General features: G+C 48.0%; 1 protein-coding gene across 1 annotated transcript; it reads right to left on the reverse strand.

The window, feature by feature from the left end:
• Positions 1 to 2531: 2531 nt before the first annotated feature.
• Positions 2532 to 4539, reverse strand: ColSpa_04976 (alkaline proteinase; the record flags this gene model as incomplete). The annotated part of the gene is made up of 6 exons (XM_049271188.1): positions 2532 to 2807; positions 2866 to 2981; positions 3060 to 3333; positions 3390 to 3689; positions 3763 to 4217; positions 4374 to 4539. 6 exons carry the CDS (start codon positions 4537 to 4539, stop codon positions 2532 to 2534), a joined length of 1587 nt encoding a protein of 528 aa, XP_049127145.1.
• Positions 4540 to 14198: the final 9659 nt, after the last annotated feature.

A 14198-nucleotide genomic window follows, 5' to 3' on the forward strand; every position in this document is an offset into this window, starting at 1 on the left:
ATTTGCGTTAGCTACCTCTCTAACCTTGTGTGAGACAGCCTAGATTGCGATGAGTTGACGGATGGTTAATCTAAACCACGGCTGGGATCTGGCTTAGTTCTTCTCACAACTCCGACCCAAAATGGTACTTTTATTAAGGTTACCTCAGCCTAAGAACGATTCAAACCTGTCAACACTCCTCGGAATACGGAGAGGCCTGGACTGGCTAGGGGTGCAGGGAGGATACTTCAATCAACGATGAGTTGCTCCTACCATTTCTCCAACACTGCCACCACCATACACCATCTTTAGGCACCTCTCAGAAGATAAGGCGCCTAAGTAAGGCGTCAGGCCATCCTCTCTATGTTGATGTTTGCTACCAAAAGCTCGGTTGGGCCCCGTGATTTCCACTCACTCTGGCCCCATCAAAAACGGATTTCGATATCTCAGCCACCATGGCAGCTGCCGTTGCTGCCAGCATGTTTCGCACCGCGGTTGAGTGGAAGGTTTGAGATGTTCCCTATTAAGTGATAACCTTGCGTGAACTGGCTGAATCCTTCTCATTGCCCTCAAACTCGCCGGTACTTGTTTGGTTGCTGGTAACCGTTATGGCTGGCTCGTTTGAGGAGCTTGACTCTAGCAGCAATGACGGACTACAAGGGCTTGTGGCGTCACTGTTATGATACCCGCTGCCTGGACTCATTGAGGTTCTGAATGCAGCGCCTCTGTTGAGTATTGTCATTGACTTACGTAGGCGTGCAGTCTTCTGTTGGCTTCGGTGTCTTATCTACGAGGAGCTTGCAAAGGCAGCGGAGCAAGCACGCACTTCTGGACAATGGCGGAACTATTAGGAGGGCTGCTGGGTCGACCGCTCTCAACCGGTTCGGATCTGATGGAGACTCAAAAGAAGCCTTTCGTATCTTTTAGCGCGTCGTATCTACGCTCTCATCCTCTCCTGAGAGCTGCGAGCTATAACATGATATCACGCGCCGAGGCATTCAGGTACCTCGAGGATTCTTCGTTTGTGTGGGTAGACCCAGCGCTTGCCCTTTTCCTCCATCTTTTTTTCTTCATAGGTTTCGCGCAACCCTGATCAAGCCCTCCGAAAACGTTCCAAGCTGTGACTGGAATAGAAGTGGTGTGAAACGCTCTCCTTAGACCAGAGGGAGTGGACAAGGACGATGGTCGAAGTAGGCTCTCCTAGATGTGAAGTTGCTGAGGATTGCACTGGTCTTTCATGGTGTTTTCCTCGCTACAGTTGGTCATAGGCTGATCTTCTTATGTATGTAACAAGATTCAGGTGACTGATGTTTACCATATTGGCCAAACATAATGGTCAAGCCTTACCTGGAATCAAAATTCAAAGCTTCATTGAGGCTTACCTGGACACGCTACTTTGACGTAATATGGGGGTTTTTGGTACTTATTTCAAGTACTGACTAGAATCTAAGCTAAGTTAGTATCCAGCTTCTTATCTAACTACTAATCACGCTTTAATTATCTAGTTAGTCAAAAGCATTATCCAATAAGCGCCTTGCCAGTGATTCTTTCCACAGTTGTCAGCCCAGGCTGCTGGTAAGAGTTGCCAATCACTGCGTGATACTCAAAGAAAGAACTGCTCCTTCGCCACCATTGTTTGTCGCGCAGACCGAAATAGTACCTCCTGAAAAGTCAATGTACATCAGACCGGCGCCCGACGCCTTGTTTCCGGAGAAGTACTTGGGCCCGGAACTGTCATCGCCGATTTGAATGACAATCCCATCAGACGTGGTATACGAGAAGCCGTAATTTCCCTGCTGGATGTTGAGATTGGTTGTTGGGAAGCATGAAGTTGCCCCGGCGGTGAGGTTCTCGTTCATGTTTAACGCTTCCTTGCCGGCAGGTGCCTTCACAGCCTCTGACGGCGCTTCAGTGATGGTGAAGTTCAAGGGCAAGGCACCACCTGAGCTTTGTCCACATATCGAGAGGGAGGAGCTCGAGTCAGCGTAGAAAGTGCCCGTCCATGAACCCATCGACTGGTGGTATCCTTCATCTGAAGAACCCGTCTCGATGCTCACCAAAAGGTTGGCATCCACGTTGAATGAGAAGCCATACGTCGTTCCGGCTGATGCAGTGAAATCTGCTGTAGGGAAACACGACTTGGTACCAGCACTGACACTCTCGTCTAGTGAGAACAAGGTCTTCGGGGCAGGGGAGGCGGAGGCGGCGCGGATGTTGTGGCTGCTGGCTCACTGGGGGTAGCAGGAGAAACAGTCGGAGGAGAAGCAGTCGTGGATGCGGGAGGAATCGTTGTCGTGGATGCGACGGCTGAGCAGGCCTCCCCGCTAAGGTCTTGTCTTCTAAACTTGGCACTATTGGGGCGGGAACAGACAGCTCCTTGGCCGTTGAATACAACCTGCCCACCGTCTGGCACACGCTGGTACGCCATGGAAACGAGAAGATCTCTCATGTTTGCTGCCACCTTACCCGTCTGATATAGCTCAGGGTACTCTCCCAGAGCGAGGAGATAAGCCGCAAGACCAGCAACAGAGGGGGCCGCTATGTACATGTTGTCAACAAAAGCTTTCACCCCCAACGGCTATAACCTGAGTTTGAGGGCTTAACTGACCGAAAGACGTGCCGTCTTGCCTTTGAGTGTTAAAGAAGTACGAGTTGGCAGCGCACTGAATCTGTTCACCCGGTGCCATTACGTGACACAAGGGGCCTCCCTGAGAGAACGAGGCGTTCTTGCCGGTGATGTCAGTAGCTCCAACGTTGATGATTGGTACACCATCGGCTGCAAACATTGCTGGCCAGGCGTCGATGTCCCTCGCCGTTGCCTTTCCTTCCTGTTACATCCGTAATATTAGTGCACGGCGAAATGGACGCTATGAGCTTAGCACTTACCTCGACTTCCTTTGACTCATCGTTTCCCGATGCAACAATGAAGACGACGTCTTCCTTGATCAGCGCGTTGACATAGTTTTGTAGTTGCTTCTTGTTGTAGTTATTGGGGTTGTCAACTGATGGTAGGGTCGTCAGCAAATGTCAACCCGAATACCGGCCACCTCCTGTTCCCTTAGTATAGGCAGAAGACTTACTTGAGCGTGAAAAGTTCACAACAGCCTTGTTCTGCAGCTTTTTATCCCTCACATCCGTTAAAATCTGGCTGAGGCCGTCGAGGGTGTCACCGGAAGACATTCCGGTTTTTACAATCACGAGATCGGCCTTCTTGGCAACTCCATACGTGGGCCCATTTACTTTTGACCCAGCACAACTGCCGTGACCATCAGAATCATTGTCCTCTTCGACTGACTTGTCTGCTTGGCTGCCAGCAAAGATCCAGCGTGGCTTCACAGCCATGCCAGTGTACTCCTATTGAACAGATTTGATCAGCAGCTGCACAATGATGGTAGCGTTTGTCCACTTACGCTGTTCTTCGTATAGTATCCGCTGTCCAGTACGTAAACGGTGATGCCAGCTCCCGCACTGTCATCGTAGGAATAACTAGTGAGTGCTTTGATGTCCACCAAAGGAGGCTGCGAAAACATGACAAGTTCCGTCGGGGCATTGCTTTGCTTGACCACGGCGCGCTTCTTGATCTTTCCAAGCTTATTAAGCGACTCCATCCACCACTTCTCGTGGACATCTTGGTCGCGCTTGCTGTTCGGAACGAGCTGGGATGTCCCGGCATTGGTATCATACAGCTCATCGAGCTCTACGTCTCCAACCTGAAGAAGCCATCAGCTAAAGTTATGGCGAAACGTGAAGGGTCACATGGTCAAGAGAAGCACTCCTACGTACCGTGGGGTCCTTGCTGAGTGTTGAGTTTTGTGATGCTGTGATGTTGGCGGTGGCAAACAACACCACCGAGTCCTCCGTCTTGCGGTAGTTGCTCTTACCGATCTCTTTGTCGAGGAGCGCTACGAAGTCAGTTCTCTCTTGAGTTGTGGCTCCGTCTTTGCAGAAGATTATGCACGCCTTGGGGGTCTCGGTCGGCAACACGCTCGAGGTACTAGTAGGAGCTTCAGAGGTCGAGCTTAAGGTAGCAGAACTGGAGGAAGCATCTGGCGCGGAGCTGGGTGGTTTGTTGTCCGGGTCATTCGGGTTGTCGCCTTGCGAAGAGCCGGCCGTCACGGTCGTGCCGGCCGCGACTGCAACAGGGCCTGCCGACGAGCCTGCCACAGTAAAGGAGCCACCTCCGACACCTCCTACTACTACTACACCAGCGGCAACGACGATTGTGTCGCCATTGCTTACTGTTGTTGTAGCTGGCGGAGCGGTTGATGTTGGTGCTGCTGATGAAACCGGAGGCTTCGTGATAGGCGCCGATATGGTCGGCAGCGCAGAAGAAACAGGACTTGATACCAGAGTCACAGAATGAATGTTTGTTGAAACGGGAAGAGAAGAGCGACGACTAGAAGAGGGTATGACTAACGAGGTGCCGTTCTTCACTGGCATCTGCCGTCTCGGAAGTAGAGCAGCATTGATGTAGGGCTCTTCTGGAAAATGGGCAGCTCCCGCAGAGAGCGACTGTAAGGTCAAGCTGAGCAGTAAAGATTGTCGGATGTCGAACATCATTTTTGACTAACGAAATTGGGTTACGTAGAAGAAGCGAGAGAAATGTATGAAGAAGCGACAGAAGAAACGAAAGGAATGAATGTCGAGCGTTGCCTAAACATAGAGAGCACATAGTGTCTGAGAGCTCAGCCCATGATTGCATATTTAAGTATTTGGTCATGGCGGACTTCACGAACCGATGGCCTGGGTGAGGTTGGTCTATTCGATGTGCCAGTTAATCTGCCATGCTGCTAATTTTGGCAACTTGTTGTGCTAGGCTACCTATTGACGGCAGTCTCGGCGCGCTCGGCTGAGGTCCTCCTGGAATTGATTAACACCTAAATCGTCATGTATGCATATCACGTATGCTCTGCCATTTACCTAGCGTGTCTATCAAGGCTAACTTTGACACAGTACGTGGATAATCCTTGGTTTAATTGATTAGATGTGTGTGCGTGTATGTTCCTTAGCACCGTGACTTACCTGAGCGGGGGTTATTAGATGTGTACATCGCCATTTGAACTCTATCTATTGTCTCTTGCCGGGGGCCTGTCACATGTCGTCTTAACTTATTTTTTATTATGAACTAGCAGGAAGTGGTATATTATGAAAATCATTTCAGTTATACCTGACTTTTCTAACCCCTTCTCTTGTCGGGAACTCCGCCAGTCCGCTTGGGACTGTCCGATATATATAAAACCCGTAGCTAAACCTTATTTTGTATGACAGCTAGGAGTCTTGGTTCGCAGGTTCCAAGTTTTGGGTAGATCACCTAGGATCACCCTTGTCTCGCCCAGCTCACCCCATTGGTCAGAGGGTGAGGTGACGACCCGAAGAAGCTTCGAATATTGATTCCAGGGAGTGGTAGTAGTCGCAGCTGATCAAGGACATCATTGGAGGCGTTATTCAAGAGATGTTATCATATGTAATCCATATATTCATTTACATGACATTCTTTCCAATATTGACATCCCCTTAAGATGAGGTCGATGATCGCAAGATGGTCTTGCTATGGCAGTTGGCGCCAACTGACTGGAAAGTAGTATGTATGTCTCCCCTTCACCAGCCTCTTCACCATTCTGTGTACGCCTTATCGGCGGCAAATTTCTCGTTCGGCCACGGATCATATGAATAAAGACTAAAGATGCGAGCATTTTGAATGCAACGGTTAGAATTGCCCAGATCCGAACTAGAGCCGGAGTCTTCATCAGTCACGATGGCCTCATATTTTGGGAACTCTCTTTTGGGTTCCCCTACCGTTTCATAGTGATATTGTCGCTCTCGATACTTTTAGAAAGATCATGAGATTGAATTTTTTTTCTTTGTGGCGGTTTGTTGTCTTTTTGTGCTGCCATAAGGATTGCCTGCAAGGTTCGACCGTTCGTTACTTGGATTTGTTTGACGAGCTATGTCAAAATACAATTGAAGCCAGCTTGCCGTTATCTAAAAGAAAAAAAGGCAAAAAGCTACCAAGGCCAATATGTGTTGAACATTTGTTTCGAGCTCATCAGAGAAGTTGCTGATAGCGTTCAGTTGTGACACAAGGTGATCGATCTTGAGACTATCCTGGGCTATATATTGCTTTCACTGATTCCAGATTTATCAACAACACCCAACTTGTCAGGTTGAAGTTCGCACATGATGACCGCCATGCGATGAAGTTCGGACTTGTACCGATGCAGCTGAACGGCCATTGTGTGCAAATATGTGTTGAAGTCCTTGCTTTGAAGGGAGAAGGCGGATGCTCCTGCTATAGTACCCTTTTGGAGTTGCTTCTTCTGCAGTAAAATTCCTAATCAGCCATTGCATACAGAAAACCACAAGCTTAGGGTCGTATCTCACATGCATTACGAGTTCTTGGTTGGAACGAAGCAAATCGTGGTTCCACCAGTCTTTTGGTCATCATGGGTTAACTCTCGGGCATCTTACATTTATTAACTGTATGCGCTTTCTACATACGTTGGAGGGCTTTTGACTCACTTGCATCCTTTTGTATCCTGGAGAGTGTATAGAGGCGTATTACTGGACAAGTGATTATTCTCAATGTCCTTCTCCCACATCTTTCTCGTAATCACTTCCAAACAAATTCTATTGCCAGTCTCGCCAGATCTGACCCAAACTGCGGGGATGTTGGGTGCCATACAGAACTTGATAAAAACACGCTGAGCTGGATGGCCATTGAGGAGTCGATATTGCTGATCTATACGGTTCCAGGGTGCTTGCTGTTGATCCTGGGCTCAAGGTTGCCATGCCTCGTAGTTGTTTTGTCTCAAGTTGAATACTCTGAATTGACTTTGATGGTTTTCACAGCTTCTTGATCGTTCAGACGATGAATAGGAATGTCTGGCGGTCGGCTATATGACCCGGCGATTTAAACGAATTACAAATTCAATCTATGGAAGGGATGAGACCAAAACGCGGCCTTCTGCCCAAGTTTTGAGGCGTTGTATCGTGCCCAGATGGTCGAGCACAGATTCGTTCATGCATCGCTTGTTTCTCCTTGTCAGCTTCCATTCTACTCTAAAAGGTCCGCTCCAGTGTTTGATCTAGGAAATCTGGCCTTCCCAATGTAAACAAGAGGTCAATTTTCGTTGATCTAGGAATCTTCCAAACAGAAACCAGTCTCTGATGCGCTGATGATGAAGTCCGGCTTGGAAAGCGTTACGGTATACCCCTTGATCGTTTGTATATGAAATGGAGGCCCCGCTGCGGACAAGCTGTTTCAAAGATTCGAGTCTGCCAAATGTGCTCGCTGCCATGAGTGGACTCCCGTATAGACAGCCTTCTTTGTCTACCCTAGCTCCAAATTGGAGGAGCTGATCCAGACCTTCTACGATATCATTCATAGCGGCAATGCAGAGGGGACTGAAATCGTAGTCCGTCTCCCGATCAACAAAATCTTTAATCTTTTGGTGTTTCTTCAAAAAGCGCAATGATCTTACCAAGAAAATAGATCCTTGGAACCGAGTAACGCAAGATAGGGGGTTGCAGGGATCCGACTCATCGACCATGGACAGCAATCCAGAATTGAGAATAAAGGCCAGGAGGTTCGGATCCTCAGGTGCTTCCTTAAAAGCGTAAGTAATAGCGGATAGTCGCCTTGGATAATGATGTGAAGGAGACAATCCTCTACCAACGAAGTGAATGAAAGTTTTGACTGCCAAGTGGCTGTTCTTCACAGCAAAGTGTAGCGCCATTCGCCCAAGTTCGTCAGTCACATTCAATACAGAATCGTCGCAATTCAAAGTATCGATCAAAACCATATTGGCGTGTTGGGCCGCTAACATGAGAGCTGTCCTCTTTAAACAATTGCGGGTATGCGTATCTGCACCCGCTTCTAGTAGCGCTTTGATGAGCACGAGCGAGCTCCTTTCAACGGCTATCATCAGTGGCGACCTCTGCAAATCATTAAGCACATTGACATCTGCTCCATGAGAAAGTAAAATCTTCACGGATTGTAAATCGTTCGAAGCAACTGTATAATGCAAAGGTGCTCCTAAGAACGTACGCTTGAAGCGGAATTGCGCTCCGTCTGTTGATAACGTCGGCTGGTGTAATCATCGTGTGTGATCTAAGTTCCGAGGTTCGGGTTACCATATACATGAATCTCCTGCCAGCCAGGGTTAGTGCTAGGCTCTCAAAATGTTTAGTGTTGCCACTCCAGGTACTCGATGTGTGGCTAAAGTCGCGGGCCATGTAGGGATAACTTGAATTATCACTTGCTGGTAATTCTCCCGATGACTTTCGAGATGGGTTAACAGAATGTAGAGTGCGCCAGCGCTCTGATAAGGAGCTGCTACATGGCACGGGTTGACGCCTGATTCCATCCAAAGAAACTGTTGTGGAAGTGAGGCTTCAAGCACTAACTCCAAGCACTCCTTCCCTAGATCGTATGCAATGGCCATCGAGACCACATTTTGCAATTCTGGAGGAATATCGTCGCAGAAAGAACAATCTAATCTTGCACCATTGATAACGAGCAGAGAGAGGATGCCCCTTTTGCCACAGCATAAAGAACGAATCAGAGGAGTTACTGAGCACCCACGGCAACCCGGTAACTCTACGTCTACCGACACACCTATATTGATCAGACTGGTGACTAACTGCTTGTCGCCACTCCTGATAGCCTCGTCAAGCGACTCCGCTGACTGTTTAAAGTGACATTGTAAAAAATGAGTATCCTTGACTGTGTGGTGTGATAGTGTCGGTCTCGGTTTCTTTAAGAACATGATACTCGTCTTTGCAGTCGATTGATTACTCCCCAACGATATCTTTTCGGCCAATAGCTCGCTTACGACGGTGAAGTCCAGCAGTTCTGCGTAGAATGAAGGCGTTATTCTTTGATCGTTTTCTGCCCTGGGGTCAGCACCCTTTGACAGCAGCACTTTTACAACCCCTACATCATGGTGCATAACAGCAAAGTGTAGCAGTATGTTGTTCCTGAACCGCTTAAGTTGCAGTCGCTCGGCTCGCACAGAACCGGGTTTGTTTCGTTGGGTATACAGCTTAAGGAAAAAGTTGGCCGCCTCTTCCTTGAGAATCTTCCTTTCCATCGATTCACTCGCTTGATACCGGTACCCAACATCGGGGTTTGTAAAATAACCGAAAGTATTTTGTTGTAGAAAAAGTTCCATCGTGCCGAAAACATAGTGTAGACAATCCTCTAGGCTCTGGCTTTCAATGTTGGTATCATATTGGTACAGAGACTGACAAAGTTTCGGCCGGCCTAAAGCTGCTGCAAGTTACAGTGGAGTAGTTCCTGGAGCTATGAGAGTTCGTGTTAGAACTTGTATTTGGTCCTCGAGGCTGCCATTCCTCAATCGCCTACTAGCCCAGAGTCGGTCTTGGGAAAATGCACGGACATCTAGCTCGCGCTCTTCGAAAAAAGAACCAATAACAAGTTCGACAAAAGTCATTCCTTTTTTTTGGTCCGAATATTGAACGAAACTTCTCAAAGACGGGGCTCTCTTCGGCATGTTTCCTGAATTCGAGAGACCCATAAGCTTCCGGAGCTAGGCGGCCGCAGATTTGAGTAACTGCACGCAGGTAGAAGCGCTGTTTGATGAATCGCTCAACGACGTGATTCAGAACCAGAGCGTCGTCGAAGGAAGTATCAATATCAATGCAGACTGGAGTGGATATAAAGAATCCTAGACAGGCTCTGGACAGCTCTTGTTTCGCGGTGCTGCAATCGTAGCTAAAAAAGCCAACGTCTGACTTAGAGTCGATACCATTCAGGATGTACTGCTCGACGGTGAAGTGAGCCAGCTCTATGCTCGGCTCGCCTTTGGCTGTGTATGCTTTTCGAACAAAGCTGTTGCATCTTTTGAAAATTTCATCTGTGTCAATGAGGTCATCCGTCCCAAAATCATCGATCTCTGATATGGCGAAAGATACGGCGTCTCGCATTTCGTCGAGTGCCATGTATGGCCCTGATGTCGTCCAGTGTAGCACATACCGCACAAGTTTTGACACTGTTGGCCCCGACTGAATGACTCTTTGGAGAAGCCTATGGTATGTTTCTGACAGTGTAGGTGGCAAGGAAGCTAATGCTTCTCGGCGTGCTCGATTCGTGCTCAGGTCACATAAATAGTCGAGCTGACAGGTAACCCAGCGGAACCTATCATGGGACAGAAGTTTCAGTCTTACTCAATACACTAAAAAAAAGTTTAAAAGCCTTCGACTGACAAGCTTTGTGCACCACTCACAAGATTTTGTTTGGTCTCTTCGCTGAGTGTTGGGGCTTGCGTAGTGAGGTTCCTCAACTGCTTCCGTTTCCCCATCTCTGAGCGAACGAAGAGATCAATATCTTCCGTGTGGGCCGCAATCTCAATGTGAGCGAAACTCTCCGCTGATTCTTCTCGAATCTCTTGCTCATTGCGGCTAAATATTGCAAGGCTTATCGATGGGGATGTCTCAAACAGCTTTCTGACGGCCGCAGCCACTTCTTCTACATTATCCCCACATTCGTCGAGTCCAGCAACAATGACAAAGACCTCTTCAGAAGCTGAAGTAATAAGAGATAACAAGTCATGAAGGTCTTCGACTTCGGGTTCTTGGCAAAGCCCATTTGTAGGGTTTAGTTGCCGGTAGTATGCTTCCAGAAAATGGAAGGCCTTGTCGTTCTGCTTGCATAGTTGGACAGCTAACGAGCACAGAATATTGACAAGCTGTAGACTCTCGCTGTTTTTGTAGTCACAGTAGAAGAATGTGACGGCGTTTAAGTTGCTGCTTCTCTGCAAGACTTCTTCTATGACAACTCCAGAGAGAACAATCTTCCCAGCTCCTGTGATCCCGCTCAGCCAAAGCCCAGAGTGCGGAAGGCTGATCCACTTTTGGAACGTAGAGTCGCTCTCTGTGAGCCACAAATCCGGTCAGAGGTTGACGTAATCGGACGGAAATTTGGAAGTTGCTTTGAGGATTGACTCGCAAGAAAAAGTGAATGATGCTCTGCTGGTAATCGTTCAACGCAATCCTTGTTTGGACTTTTGTCAGACGTTGTGCATTCTGTTTCAATGAGCCCATACTATTCATGATGTTGTCCTGATTTTCTAGACACTCTAACATCTTACTGAGAGTGTCTGTGGAAAGGGCCAGAGAGATAGTGCTTCTATGGCCGTCCGTTTGTGCTATCAGCGCTTTGGTATCATCAGCTGAGAAGGGCCATTTCAAGCTACGATAAATTATTCGCCGTTTGCCTCCGTTATCGAAGTCAGACAAGGCTTTTTCAGGCAAGTTTCAACAACGAGGAGGGTTTGCCGACATGCATGTAGGTGGTGTGCTTTGAAGGCCGAGGCTGAGTGCTCATGCTCAAGTGATGTGGCGAGAAGGGCAAGATTTTGTAAGACGCCAGACAGATATCTTGTCTGATCTGCTAAATCTCTCACTGTCTTTTCGGCGTCCTTAGCTTCCTTCACGAACTTGGAAATTTGCTGGAAGACTGTGGTAGATAATTGGACTATGCCGGCGATGCTGCCGGCTATCGAGAGAGGGTCCGACATAATGACCCAAAAAGTGACTGCTGGCAGAGAGAACTGATGCAAAAAGTGCAGGAAAAAAGTTGAAGGCCGGGGAAATAGCAGAAGTACCTACTCTGTCTGTGAATGCCACCACTCCAACAACAGTAAGGCTCTGCAGCACAGCCAGGGGCGAAGCACAAGGCAGATTAGCGCACATGCAAGCGCATTTGGTCAGTCTGCATAATGTTGTGTATCACATTGTTCTGATTTGAGGGGAGTCCGCTGCAAAAAACGCATGGGGACACGGATTGACTACGCCTAGCACCCAGTAATTGACACTCGGCTACTCATTACCGAGCAACAATTACAAATATTGTACTGCACAATCATATAGCTCGATTGCCAATTTTATGGGAATCAATCGCATCAGTCGACGGGCAGTTTCCTATACTTCTTGACGATGTTGTTTGGCTCTCACGAGAACTGTGAGCATACTCGTTCTCAGAATGGGTGACATCGTCAAGCCACTCTCTCTATGGAAAAACCATGGTCCTTTGTAAAGCGGTCGAAAAGACATAATACGTACTCTGAAGAGGAAACCCCGGAAGCTGATCCAGTCTGGTGCATGTCCGATAACCTCTCATAGTCGCTGGTGCCATTGTATGTGGATGAGTTTTATGAGTCTCATTGCAGGAAGGGTTAGATATGGTCACGCTTTCACCGAGAATTAGGATTCAATGGGGATGTGAGCAATGCAAACTTTTGCCTCCAAGCCATGGGGACTTGATTTGGAGACGCGTCCCACATCTTATAGTACATCTCCCACGCTCTAGGCTCACAGCCCCTTAAAGCAGAATTGTCTCATCAATAGTAGCCACCATTTCGGCGGCAATTTGCTCCCAGATTGAGTCTCGCTTTTGTCAGCCCTGCGAGCAATATAGGAAACTGCTCGTCATTGTCTCCACTCCAAACCCCTGAAGCCATGCGCTACCGTAGGCCTAGCTCGGCAGTGTGCCGACAAGCGGAAGCCTTCCACAAGGGTCCCCCTTCCTTGTCGAACGTGAAGATCTGAGGTGTATCTTGCAGGTCACAGCCTATGTATGCCAGTTTTCAGTACAGATCTAAATTTGCAATCTACTAGATTGGGCTTGAAAATTGATATCACGGAGCTCTAACATGACTGATGAGATTTCTTATGATAAGTCTCACGAGACATTCTGTTTATTTACCGAGGTCTTGGGGTTCTAAGGATGATTTAGGATTCGGGTTTCTATCCGGAACTGGTATTGGACAAGGATGTATCGAAATAGACTTTCTTAGCATTGTGGTAGGTTGCGTAGTTTGGATGAACCACTATCAGTTACAACGGACCTACTCTTCCCCTTAGAGCTATTCGAACTATAAAGTATCGGCCATCCTTTTTTTTGTCTGTTGTCCGTCTCGATCATAAATATACACAGGCCGAATCAATTTTTGACTGAACCTTGTTTCCGACTGTTGACTGGCAGACATCCACAGTATACGTCCCTCCAACAATTAAGAATCAACGATGCGGGCTGTATCATTGCTCGCTGTCGGCGCAAGCGCCCTTACATGGACCACGAGCGCCACTGGTCTTCACCTTCGTCCAAAGTCATCCGCACCCTATTGTCCACCTCGTCCAACCACGGCTGAAGAGCAAAGAGCTATCCTTGGAGAATTTATGGGGGCTTTTTACGAAGAAAGAAACGCCACGAAAGCCTTGCTCAATCACGTCGCCGAAGACTACATCCAACACAACCCCAACGCACTTTCTGGTCGGCAAAACTCGCTCAGTGTCCTCGAGCCCTTCATCTCCCCAAGCACGGTGAATTACACGATCATGAACACGGGGCTCGATAACAACATCGCTTACATCCACTACCGCATGGATTTCGTTGGTGTGGGGCAGCCGTTTGCAGTGGTGGACGTTTTCAGATTTAACGGGACTTGCATCATGGAACACTGGGATGTGGTGCAACAACGCCCAGCCAATGCCACCAATCCGATCGCAATGTTCTAGCCCGATCAGAATGGATGGGGGGGGGGGGGGGGGGGGGGGTGGGGGGGGTTGTGTTTCTGCAAATACCATGATTTCCTGGCAGCCGAATGCTTCTATTCTTTAGAGATGTCTCTCTTGTGTGATCGTGCGACTGAATCCTTAACATGACAACCATGCTCTTGCTCCTAGTGTAAATCGATCGAAGCAATTGGTAGGGTAAGTAAAAGAGTCACAAGATGTATGGTTTCTGGTAACAAATTCATTGAAACAATGTTGCGTCCAAATAGTGCCTGCGGTTTCATAACCATGTGTGTCGACAAATATGTTCCTAACTAGTGCCCGGTTTACAAGCTCTGGGTACGTCTCAGAAGGGGAAGAAAGTTGGCCCCAATCTCTCAGCGTCCCGAGCGATCTTACTGCCCAAAAGAGAAGGTGGGACTGGAGTTTCGGTGAAGTGATTGGTGCCGTCTCTGCGAGAGTTAGATCGCGCCGAACTCTCACCACCGGTGTTCACCTTCTACACTTTCTGGGTCACCTACATCTTTCTCTACAAGTCTGGCTCGTTTTCATATTAAATGTTTACTTTGAATTTTTCAAATACTAGCTCATCAAAATTGAGTTTATCACCATAAGCCCTGCTTTCCATGGAACGTTCCGGCGTCTGCATATAGGACATGAAAGGCAACTACGCCTTCCGTGGT

The sequence above is a fragment of the Colletotrichum spaethianum genome (genome assembly GCF_022836535.1).
Source record: "Colletotrichum spaethianum MAFF 239500 DNA, contig11, whole genome shotgun sequence".
In the NCBI taxonomy this organism is placed as follows: Eukaryota; Fungi; Ascomycota; class Sordariomycetes; order Glomerellales; family Glomerellaceae; genus Colletotrichum; species Colletotrichum spaethianum.